The 12,841-nt window shown below is 29.2% G+C and overlaps 2 protein-coding genes across 4 annotated transcripts in view; one reads left to right on the top strand and one right to left on the bottom strand.

The window, feature by feature from the left end:
* Window positions 1-4,463, top strand: part of LOC145186054 (calmodulin, striated muscle-like) — a 5,597-nt gene extending 1,134 nt beyond the window's left edge. Inside the window, exons 1-4 of one of the 3 annotated variants that reach the window (XM_090098929.1) lie at window positions 270-415; window positions 3,350-3,445; window positions 3,577-3,733; window positions 3,887-4,463. In XM_090098929.1, the coding sequence (XP_089955055.1) occupies window positions 287-415; window positions 3,350-3,445; window positions 3,577-3,733; window positions 3,887-3,927 (423 nt within the window). In that variant the 5' untranslated portion in view covers window positions 270-286 and the 3' untranslated portion in view covers window positions 3,928-4,463. Of the gene's footprint in view, window positions 1-269; window positions 416-1,038; window positions 1,308-3,349; window positions 3,446-3,576; window positions 3,734-3,886 lie in introns of those variants that run through there. The other 2 variants (XM_090098930.1, XM_080062108.2) reach the window with 2 other exon arrangements.
* A 4,537-nt stretch (window positions 4,464-9,000) lies between these two features.
* On the bottom strand, window positions 9,001-10,912 carry LOC149883622 (major facilitator superfamily domain-containing protein 6-like). The gene has a single exon (XM_090099123.1). It carries the CDS (start codon window positions 10,769-10,771, stop codon window positions 9,236-9,238), a length of 1,536 nt encoding a protein of 511 aa, XP_089955249.1. The 5' UTR covers window positions 10,772-10,912; the 3' UTR covers window positions 9,001-9,235.
* Between the last annotated feature and the right edge of the window lie 1,929 nt (window positions 10,913-12,841).

Here is a 12,841-nt window from a genome sequence, read left to right as displayed (position 1 = left end):
AATTTGCTCAATTTTAAAAAAAGTTCAAATACAAAATTTAAAGAATCCTTTTGAACTAAATATTTAACGGTTTTACATAGAATATAGCCCTCGCTTGAAAATGAATATAGCCCTCGTTTGAAAAACTAAATAAAATATTAATGTAAAATTCTTTAATGTTAAACGGGTCCTTATTATTTGTGAAGAAAAAAGGCGAGAGTAAGTAATTTCGAAGAAAAATAATTTTACAGCAAAGAACTTTCTATTTGCAAAAATCGTTCTTATTCATTAAACAGATTGTTTTTAAATGAAAACGGTGCTTGCGTTTGTTTACATTACCAATGTAAATCAGGTTTTGCCGCCGTTAAAAAAAACAGAACTGTTGTTGCGTCAATTTTCTTATCCGTTTCTGCTGAAGAGCGGATTAAGTTGTTGGGTAGGCAGGTTTTGTTTTTATCCCTAATTAAATTTTTTATAGAATAATTAATACGTGATTATGTATAAATAATTTAATGCAAAAAGTTGATCAATATCATTAAAAAAAGAATTTTAAGCCTTTTTTTTGTTTCTAAATCTCAAACTACCGTTTAAAATAGTGGCCTAACAGAAGATCTTTTTAATATAGCAAGAATCACCGAACTCTTGTTTTTATATTCCGAACTGGACTCAGACGTTTTTTTATTTAACACTGTTAACTTGAAAAAGAAAATATATAATAACTAAAATAAATCGATGAATACTAAAAGTCATCGAAGACTAGTTCTTACGTTTTCATAAACGCTCCTAACTACTCAAAACACATTATTATTGATTATTTAAATCGTTTTTTTTTTTTAAATGTATCGTATGTACCGTGCATAACTGAAATATGATTGCCCCGTAAATATCTACAAGTTACTAATATTTTAAAGTGTTTTTTGATATTGAATAGATTGTGTTGATATGCTATAGCAATTCTTTTATAGCAAAAATTTTAAATCAAAATATTGCTGACATGACAAACCTTTTCATAAATTCGTTTACAGATTTATAAATCTATTTAAGTTATTAGAATTAACAAGTAATGCTTTTGTAGTATGGATTTTATGCAGCTTCATACAAAATTATACAATTACTAGTAATTAAAAGGGTTTAAGCAAAAAAGAAAATACGCTTGGGCTTGATTTCATAAAATATACGAAAGGGTTATTAAAAGTTTCTTGTAACAGAAATAACTGCTGGAAAGAAATTAGCGTTAAAGGACCGAGTCAGCCCTAGAGGATTATTGAACAATTTGAGTTTTAGGGGTGGGAACTTGTACGGAAGGGGACATAATTCGGCACTTTACTGTAAATTGTTGATAATTTATGACGAGGTTTTTTTTTGTTTTTTTTTTTAAATCTAAATTAGTCCTGCTGGAATGCTTTTGAATTGCAAAAAAATTTAATTGCAATGTTACCCTCGTGTTGTATTTCTTAGGACTTGTAAAAATGAAGTAGCATATATATAAAACTTTATCAAAATTAATTATATATATATATACATGTATACGCGCTTTATAGAAATTATTTTATTGTTATCATAATTATTTATGATCTTGTTTTTAAGTTTGTTTTTTTGAGTAAAAATCAAGTTAAACAATCCAAAGAGTAAATTAAATCGTAAAGTTCTTAAAACCTACAGGTGAAATTATAAATAATTGTTATCGTAATTATTTATGATTTCACCTTTAGGTTTTAAGAACTTAGTCTAAGTTTTAGTTTTATGTATAACATTACCAATATTTTTTGCCAGCCGTGAGATCATTTTAAATGATCTTAAATGCTTTTTAAATACAGCAGAAAGTCAGCTATACAATTTAAGCGTTCTGTCAATTAAACAAAAAATTTTAAGACTACTAATATTTCCAACTTCACAAAATTATTTATTTGTAAAAAAAAAAAAAGAAAAATGTAGACGAAAAAGTATGGTTAAAATTCTAAACTTTTTCTTTTGCACAAAATCTTACTGATTTTTTTTACACTTGGGCCCATGCACAAGGGGGTTGCAACATAATTAACTTAGGGGTTGAAGTTAACCCCAAAATACACCGCTTTTACGGTCCATAACTCTGCTGTAAAGAAAAGTCAAAAATATTTTTTTACTTCATTGAGCCTATCGCATGTATTACTACAACTGTACAAAATTTTAAACTACTTTAGTAAATAGTTCTCACATTACACCTCTTATCTTAACAGGGCTTGTACTATTTCTTATTCTTAACAGGGTTTGTACTATTTCTTATTCTTAACAGGGTTTGTACTATTTCTTATTCTTAACAGGGCTTGTACTATTTTTTAGTGCTGCTCCAACTATTTTGTGAATGTGACCAACGCATTTCAGTTTTGTGACTTCTTTTCCATAATATGGATCCTACTTTTGTATGTTTAAAAATACTTTTGAACCACTGCCTCTAAGATATTTTTTATCTCATAATTATTCATCAGAGTAAAGCTAGTCTTTCCAGAGCTCGCTGGTTTTATATTTTTTTGTGCAAACAAGATAGCCAAGCATTTTCTGGTGTTACTTGTAATGAAAGTTAGATATCATTTAAAGAGTTAAATCCTCTTCTCTGCGATGTAACCATCAAAAAGAAAAAGTTGTATCTCAAATTCCATTTTCATATCGAGAGAAAGTAAAACTAGCTGCATGGGTTACAGATTGACAATTTTTTTTTTTTTGAATTTTGTTAAATGAGGTTTCTTGCAGTGATGGTAAATTTATAAAACTACAATGATTTTGTAATCCACTGTTGTTGTTGTTGTTTTTTTTTTTTTTTATCATACCTCAAATCCACTATGCTATTTTTGATCATACCTCAAATGATTTTTGCGATGATAAAATAAAACAACGGTAAAGTTTTGGTATGCATTTGGTGTAGACATTTTAAGAATTGTCTTTAAAAGTTTAAAATGAATTTAACGAAATTTTAAGTCTTTTTTTAATTTTTTTTTTCTGCCTTATATATGATAACAACGTTGTTCACTCCTCGTTAACGTTAACAAAACCTCGTTAACAAAAGTTCACTCCTCGTTAACGTTTTTGGTGTATTTGATGTGCTGATTGGCATGTGCACGACAATTTTAACTTAAGTTTCGCTGAAATTTGAGTCAAAGTATAATAAAATCAAACTCAACAATTATTCAAAAAATCATTTAGTTTGATTTTATCAGGTCTGATTAGTTTTTCCTTTGAGTAAAAAGAAAAGATAATCCTAGAAATTTACTAACTACCTTAAAAAACTTTTTTTTAAGCATTTTTTTGAAATTTCAGAATGAATCAAAATGTTGCATTTGAAAAAAAAAAACTTATTATTTTGATATAAGTTAAGTTTTCTCATCGTTCCGTTTAGATGGACAAGAACAATGATGGCGTCATAGAATTCAAAGAATTCATAGAACAAATGGAATTAAGAAAGAAACGTGACGACGCTGCTGATTTAAAAGAGGTTTGTTTATCCTTTAAAAAACGAACTGCCATCCTCCTTTACAAATAAAGATATTCAAAATGTTACTACTAAAAAAAAAAGGTCTTGAAAAAGGACACAATTAATTTTTTTGAGTTCTAATTTCATCACAGGCATTCGGTGTATTTGATGTCGATGGCGACGGAAAAGTAAGTACTAAAGAACTTCGTGATGCATTCATGCAGTACGGCAATCACAGCACGTTAGAAGAAATTGACGAGTTTATGGCAATAGTTGATGCCAACAACGACGGATTTATCGATTATGAAGGTATTACAGAAGAATTCTTTTCTAAATTTTGTTTTTAATGAAGATTTTTTTAAACTTCAGAAGCTCATTTACAACTGCTGCTTAACTGTCTTCTTTCGTAACTGAAAAAATGAATTTTTTAGAGAGTAGTGTTTTCTTTATACATTTTTTTAGAGTTCGTCAAAATAATTGTTGAAGAGTTGAGCAGCAACTGAAGATACCAAGCGAATACTTTCTAAATACGCATTATTCTGAGTAATTCCTGAATAATAAAACGTTAGAAGTCAGTTTCTCATTCGACATTCAAAAGCCTGGACATCTGAACTATCTAACAGCAGTAGCAACTAAAGAATGTGTATATAATATATAAACATACACGTGCTTACGTATACTTAGAAACTGACCATTCAATCGCGCGTAATAGAATATTTTGGATCTTTGACACTTGAACCTTAGCTGTTAAATCGTGAAGCTTACGTCAAGTTGTTTGTGATGTAGATACCGCTTTTTTCTGAGGATGATACCACCTTGGTTTGCATCTAAGAACGCAACAAGGAGCACATTATCTGATCATCTTCAGTTCATCTGAAAGAAGTACTGTTAAGCCTTGATAAAAAATGACATAAAACTTTTCTCAGAAAATATTATAAGCATGATTGTGTCATGTTTATTTCATTTAATTTTATTATGAATTTGTTTCATGTAGTCAATTGTATTACGAATTTATTTGCTTATAAACCTCATTATTTTATAACTTTTTTCTTGCTTTCTTTTTGCGTATACTTGTTGAGCTATTTTCAGTTTGTTTATCCTTGCAAAAAACACTTTCAATAATTTTTTGTATTTTTATGAAAAGTGACACAATACAGTAGTATGCTTTCTATAGTTTAAAAAATGAAATGATGCAGAAGTTCTGCCAAGCGAATTCTTGTATCTTTTAGTTAAAAATTTATCTTAAAACTGTCAAAAGACGTATAGCAATTTGGTTGTAAATCTAACTATTATGTTAGAGCAGAGGTGGATTATCATTAAGGGTAATAAGGCTGAAGCCTAGAAAGACTTTTTTATTGTTTTCAAAATTTCGTCAGTTATTTTCAATCCTCTCTTTCTGAGTAGGGAGCTATAAACCCAACCCGAATACCCGAGCGTACCCGTAGACGGGTAATTTTAATAACTTTGTTACCCGATACCCCAGCCTTCGGGTCGGGTATAACCCGAAAATTACTCGTAAAGTACCCGTAAATCGGGTTATAAAATTACCCTAATTATTTGCCCGAAAATTGGGTAATAATATTACCCGATAATAAAATTTTAATTTTAATTCTTTCAATACCACTTTTATCCCAATTTAATAGCTCCACCTACTCCATGTAAGTATTAACTTTTAACTAACTAAAAATTAATACTTAAATGGAGTAGGTGAAAATGATTTACCTTGTAAGTATTAATTTTTAAATCGCTAAATATTCCATATAATAATATGTGGAATTAACACTCAATTAAAACTCAATGTATGTATGTAATGTATGTATGTAATGTATGTATGTAATGTATGTATGTAATGTATGTATATAATGTATGTATGTAATGTATGTACGTAATGTATGTACGTAATGTATGTACGTAATGTATGCATGTAATGTATGTATGTAATGTATGTATGTAATGCATGTATGTAATGTATGTATGTAATGTATGTATGTAATGTATGTATATAATGTATGTATGTAATGTATGTACGTAATGTATGTACGTAATGTATGTACGTAATGTATGCATGTAATGTATGTGTGTAATGTATGTATGTAATGTATGTATGTAATGTATGTATGTAATGTATGTATGTAATTTATGTATGTAATGTATGTATGTAAATTTTAATATTTCTTTATTTTATGCCTATTTTAAGGCATAAAATAAAGATATTTTTATGGCTATTTTTAGGACCTTAAAATTAGCTATAATATATATATACATATATATATATATATATATATATATATATATATATATATATATATATATATATATATAAAAGAGAACTTACATCGTTGATCCGTAAGCACCTTTGATCCTATAGCGTTATCTCCATATTTATATAACATGTTAGAAATTATAGCCAGTGTGTTACAAACATTTTAAATATTGAATCTACAAAGTTAATTATGTTTTGGTGAGGTCTTCAGGCCATTGCTAAATTTATTTCTAAAAAGTTTTATTTTGACGGCAAAAAAAGTTTTTTATTTTTATTTTTTTCTTAATTTTTTTTTCTTTTACAAGTAACCTCACATCTTTAACATTTGGTTATGTTAAGTAATTTTGTTTATACCCGATATATTTTTTTCGGATAATACCCGAAACAACTACCCAATCAGAATGCGACATCTAAAAACATAAAAACTACTTACATATACTGCTTAAGAATAACCTCTAAGTTGCATGTTGAAAGATTGAAGTTATTTTGTGGAAATGTTTGCTAAAAAATATATAAACGTAGTGAGCAAAAAAATTAATAGACCTAGAAAATAACGGATGCTGAATTTTGATTAAATTAAATTCCTACTATTATAAAAAATGTATAAAATGTTATAAATAATGTATATAAATATATATAAACGTATATATATATATATATATATATATATATATATATATATATATATATATATATATATATATATATATATATATATATATATATATATATATATATATATAAGTTTGAACATGGGTATATTTCAGCCGTTCTGTGATTGTTCGATAGAACAATTTGAAATTTATATTTGCATTAAATGTTAGCAAGAAAAATATTCGACCACAAAAAAATTTTAGCTTTTGAATGTTTTGTTATAAAAAAATATAGAAATGAAATCATTTTTTAAAATTAATGGCACGCGACAAAAAGTAAATTGCACAAGAAAATTGGCAGTTGATTTAGATAATCAAGGAAAAAAGTAAAGAGAATTGCAAAATTGATCATAATGAAAAAGTTCAATTTATTCCTGGAAAAAGATCGTATAAGAAACTGAAACAGTTTTTAAGAATTATTCAAGTGAAAAAAAATCAAGACAATATGATGCAGCAAAGTAAAAATAAATATGATCCTCTGCTATAGAAGTCATTTAATGGCGCAGTTCCCAGAATTAAATCCAATTGAGGTTTTTGGGAAATTTCGGACTCTAAGATCAAAGACGGGTTTCTTTTTTTTTAAAAAAATAAGATCCAAAAGACGCCATCTTGAAAGCTTGGGATCAAATTGATTCAAAAGAGACCAAAAATGTGAAAAATTCACATATCAGTAATAATTTTTGTACGGTGACTCTTTCACAAGCAGCTTTTGCAACTGAGAAACTCAAGTTTAAAATGATTTTAAAGAAGGGTTGAAAACCTTTATTATAGGAAAAATTAGAAATTTTGATTTAATCCCCCTTGATGATTCTTGCGCCCCGCACTTGTTACCAAACCTTAAAACAATGTTCCAGCAAAACTCTTTTCTTGGGGCCTTGATGATTTCCTGCTTTCGGGAAATGAACAATTTTTAACATTGACTTTTATGGAAGATTTATGCTTTTACTGTGAAAAATATTTAGTGTAACAAATTACAGAATAATTAGTGTAATAAATTACAGAATATTTTGTATTATAAGATACAGAATACTTTGTAACAAATGAAACTAATGAAATTGAAACTGTAAAAATCCCACCTCATCAACGATTTTACTTCAACTTTTGTATTTATAACATTTTTTTACAATACGAATAGCGTTCAGTAATGTTGTTTTAGTCAGAAAAACGATTTCGCTAATTCGTTTCAAATATAATTAAAGTTCGTTTCTTGCTTTTTTAGACGTTTTCCCATTCTGACAATTTTCCGCTCGGACAGTTTTTAAAGCTGATTTATTTCTGCTTATACTTCTTTCCATTCTATCTTCCGACATCTTTGTTCTGACATTTTACCGCATTAAAAGTAAGATGTCAGAATAGAAAAAGCAAGGAGCACAACCAATTTAAAATGTAGAGTTAATCAGAGACGCATTCAAAGCAAGTACCTCAAGGTCAAAGCCAAGACCATTTAAAGCTGAGATCATGGTTTTTGCGCTTAGGCCGTTTCCTAAACGAAAGAGGTCTTGGACGTTAAGCCAAGATCAAGGCCAGCTTCATTCAATTCCGAGATCAAATCCAAGAACTTACAACCAAGAGGACGGCCAGCGTATCAAAATTAGTGCCCTTAGTGTCGAGGATTTTATAAAAGGTTAGAAGCTACCTAAACATTTAATGCACTATTCTAAATGCCCCTTTAGGCAGGAAAGAAAAAAATGACAAAAAGAAGCTAAAAATTGTCGTATTAAGTAAAACAGTCGTCTTTACATTTTTAATAATTCTAAACTCAATTTGAGTATTAAAAAATGTAAAAAAATCAAACTGAACTGTAAAAATGTGATCTGTTTATTTGCTAAGCTTGTATGTAACTACATATTTGATAAGACTCAAATATTACTGTACCATCCTTATAATCAAAATCAAGTTTCTGGCCCAAGTATTTACCTTTCACCTCATTAAATGCCTTTAAACAGTTGATAGCCTTTTACTTTAACTTTAAACTTGGCAGGAACAAATTCTTCAATCTTGTCAACATGGATCAACTACTCTTTACAGTTATTACGTTCAATTTTCCTCTAAACAGATAATTCATTGCGATCTTTTAGCGAAAAACTTTCTAACAAATTCTTCAATCTTAATGCAGTATGTAACAGCTTTGTCTTCCTTTGAGAACGACACAAGGTTCTAATATTAGTTTTAAAATTATTTTATGCGATTTTGACATTCTTAATGTTTGAATAATACCAGATTCTGATTGATTTACTCCCCTTTTTCCAAGATCTGATAAAAAATAGCAGCTCTCCGGTTTGTTTTCCGAGTTTCAAAAAATTTGAAAACTGCGTAAAACAATCAGAAAACGTAACATAAGCTTTGTGCTGATACATGCTTAAAAGTGCGTTAACGCATGTTTAAGCATGTATCAGCACAAAGCTTATGTTACGCCATGTTACGCGTATTTATGTAACTCAGATACTCAAATGTTGTTTGACATGCAATTTAAATGTAATTAAAGATTTTGTATTAATTTTATATATATATAAAATTTCCAACTTTTGTGTGTACACAAATTCTTATTTGAAAAGTTTTAAAATGTTGCTTAAAAAAAAAAAAAAATCTGGGTATAATTCATTCCCATCGAAAACTTTTGAGTATTATTCTTTTGTATCTAACTAAGAAGTTCCCAGTCATTTGTTTTTTGCATTTTGAGTTTCACGCAATCTGTACGATATATATTTCCCTACAGATTGCCTGAATAACATTAACTATTGTCAAATCGAAATATAAAAATTATTGCAAAAACGAAGTATAATTTCCTACAGATATAAAAGAAACTAATTATTAAAAAAAAAAAAACGAAAAACATAGATAAGATTTATCTAACAGCATTATTACTTATCTTAAATCATTTAATGTAATAAATTTTTAAAATTTAGTGAGATAAGTTTCTTTTTCAGTTGCAGATTCAGTTGCAGATTCAGTTGCAGATTCAGTTGCAGGTGGTATAAACTTTGATTTTTCACAGATTTTTTGTTCATTGCTACATTTTTTTGTAATAAAGAAAAAACTCAGAATACCTGACCACGTAAGTGCAAATATGCTAGTAAATAAAAACATCTTTCGTGCACCATTTGAAAAAAACAGTTCACCCCCTACTAAACTTCCTATGACCATAGACACTCCGGCATGTAAACATTGGACTATACCAAACATCGTCGTGTGAACACTTTTCGGAGCAATGATTTTCAAATGCTCCGACTTCACGCTATAAAACAAAGATAAACTTAGTCCATGAAAGATAAATTGAAGCGGTAAGATAAGCCAAGGGTTCTTTAAATAGTAAAATATAAAATAACGAGCCGACCAGATCAAGGTGCACATTATTATAGTGTTAAAAGTTCCCCGAAGTAACTTTATGATTGGCCCGTTGAAAAAGTTTACAATAATGCCAGAGATAGATCCAGAAGCAACTGTCAATCCGATTAAAGTGTTCGGAGAGTTTATCTGCTTCATGAACAGAAAGAAATAGTTTAGGTAAATACAATACAACACTCCGTTCACTAGAACTGTGAAAAAAAAGAGATTTACTTCAAAGTTTGACAATGTTTGCCAAAGGTCTTTTTTATAGGTATCGAGTCTTTCTTCTTTTCGAGAAGACATTTGAAGACCTTTGTATAAGTACTGAGAACTGATACTGGAACCCAATAGAAACGTAACTGAAACACAGAACACAGCAAAATAACATGAGATGTTGGCTTTGGGGAAAATATCTAACACTTCTCCTGATATTAATGTTGCGCAACCAAAACCGACAGAAGAAAACATGAACTGCTTTCCAAAGTCTTTACTTTTCTTTGACATCTTCAACTTCCCAATAACACCTGCATCCACATAGCTATAAATACTTCCACCGAAAAACGCCGTACAAAATGCCAATGTTGCCATAACGTAAGTCAGCGTTGTTGAAGACACTGGAGCATGATCATCTCTGAATGTGTCGTTCGTTGAGACTTTACTCGTGCTATTGATAGGAACTATGTTTGGTGTCAACGGACATTGATTTTTTGTTTTCTCTCCAATTTGTGCACTGACCAATGGAAGAGACAACAAAAAAATAGCGTAACAAACGTATTGTATTAACAACAGAACTCGATGAGCACGAGTTTTGTCTGCTAAAACACCCCAAAAAACGCTTCCAAACATGAGACCAGCATAAGAGAAAGAAAAGACATAGCCAGCTTGCTTTAAGTTAAGACCGATGCTTATGTAGAAGATAGCTAAGTAAGGTGTAGCGGAAGATCTTTCTGCTCCACCAAAAAGAAAAGCCAGCTTTGCTGGAATCATATCCTTGTCGATATGATACCACTTGTTTAGATCATCATCCTTTTTTTCATTTACCAAGTTAGTGCAACTGTGAGAAAATTCTTCAACCTGAGAAGTGTCAACAATATTCTGAGACATTTCTTTTTAATGAAATTTTGTTCGCTTGTTTATTTTCTTTTATGTGTTGTTTTAACTTAATCGTTTTATTACTTTCTCCATCTTCTTATAAAACATAATTATAAGAAATGGTTTCATGTTACTGAAATTTTTGTACAAATATTGATAAACAAGGATAGGAATGATGGTTCAACAATAAGATTGAACATACCCAACAACATGATTATTACAAGTTAATCTCATGTTCCTAAAATTAACATTTAATGCTTATGAAAAAATAAAATGTTACAAACTACATTTACTCCCAGAAAACAATAACAACAAGAACAACAACAATACAACTACAATAAAAGCAAAAAAATCGATGTTTTTTTACATGTTTACTTAAACTGTGAATTGAATACTTTTTATCCTTATAATTCAATGTGGTTTTAACTTGCTTATTCTCAAAAAATCTAATTTTTCTTCAAATATGAAAAATCTAATTAAAATAAAAAATCTAATTCTCTGCAACCTTTGCAAATATGAAAACGAATTTTTAACAAGCAAAAGTAGTTACTTGGGTATATGGACGTAATTAATTAAAAGATTACATTGTGAAAGTATATTTGTCAATGAATTTATTACAGAAAACTGAATACCAACATTGCGAAAACGTGTGTCTTTTAAGACATCCTGTAATTCGTATGTAATGATCAAACATATCATATTTTGATGCCATTAGAAATGCTTACTAGCGAATGCGAACTTCCTAGCTTTATCAAAGGCTGTTGATTAAGGCACGTTTATGTGATACAGTAGAAAAGTATTCCATTTAATAATAAACAGTTCCAGTTATACAAAGAAGTGATACGTGTAAAAGGAGAATAATAATGGTACCAAATACTTGTTAGAAAATGTTGGCAATGAGGTTGGCTGAAGGAAACTATATCAATAAATTGAAGTATTCGTTTTATTTTACAGCTTTGAGTTTAAAGTGACAATAACACCTACCTAATTATATATACGCTGGTAATAATTTCATTGCACATTCGAAATAATTGCACATGTTCGTTTGAAAAAATTGCACGTTTTTATTTGAAATAATTGCACGTTTTCATTTGAAATAATTGCACGTTTTCGTTTGAAATAATTGCACGTTAACTTAGCTTGCCTAGAAAAAGATTCTCGGTTTATTTATATCATAAACAATTTAGTTAAACCTTGCTATTTATTTTTATTTGAATTTTTCATTCCATTTGATAGAGCATTTTTAACGCCTTGTGAGCCCTGTTACTACTTTTTGGACAGAAATTTGTTATCTGAAGTCTTAAATATTTTAACAAGGGGTTCAAGTTTTATGAAAAAGTTGGTTTTTAAATTATTACATTTTATCGTTAAGTTAAATGTCAATTGTTAACAATTATCAGTTACCAAAACTTCAGAACAGGGATAACTTAATATTACTAACATAAAAAACGTTTAAAGAAATGTTTACACCAGCTATAGACGTTACTAAGGTTGATGTCATCCGGTGCAATAACCTATGGTTACAACCCCCCCTATCCCTTTCCCTCCCCTTAGAATACAAACAACTCATCTCGGTCTTCAAACTTTTTGTATTTAAGTATAATTAATAAGTTAACGTACCTAAAACAAATTTACGATTGGTTGGTCAAATTCGAGTTATTAACAATTTTTTCCAATTAAATTTAACCTTGTTACACCATTATGTTTTTGAATTGTCAATAACTACAAATTATATCATGACTTTTTTTTTGACCTTCAAATTGGCAAGCTTTTAAAAACGTGATCGGAATTCTTTGTATGCAACTGTCTAATATCAAATTCATTTTGTTTTCGGATTTTGATGATTTTTGATCTCGCGCACCTTCTAAGGTAAAGAGTTTTTCAAATTTTTTTTATCTCGCACACCTTCTAAGGATGCCACTGAAACAAGCGTTAATTTGATGTTAAAATCATGGTCAGATAGCAGAGTCGATAAAATGTTAGTACAAGCTCTGTATCTGATGTCAGCTTTGTAACAAATTAATTTCTGAATGACATCTATCAAACGTCAACTTTGACTTTAATTCAAGATTGAAACGTCAT

The sequence above is a fragment of the Hydra viridissima genome, unplaced genomic scaffold, assembly GCF_058129835.1.
Source record: "Hydra viridissima isolate aposymbiotic clone 2 unplaced genomic scaffold, HvirCarnegie_v1 scaffold_9, whole genome shotgun sequence".
NCBI classification, from domain to species: domain Eukaryota; kingdom Metazoa; phylum Cnidaria; class Hydrozoa; order Anthoathecata; family Hydridae; genus Hydra; species Hydra viridissima.
The sequence above is the reverse complement of the archived record's forward strand: the minus strand, read 5'-3'. Positions and strand labels throughout refer to the sequence as shown.

Coding starts and splice junctions, on each gene's coding strand:
- LOC149883622 (XM_090099123.1), bottom strand. CDS start 10,771: ATGTCTCAGAATATTGTTGACACTTCTCAGGTTGAAGAATTTTCTCAC.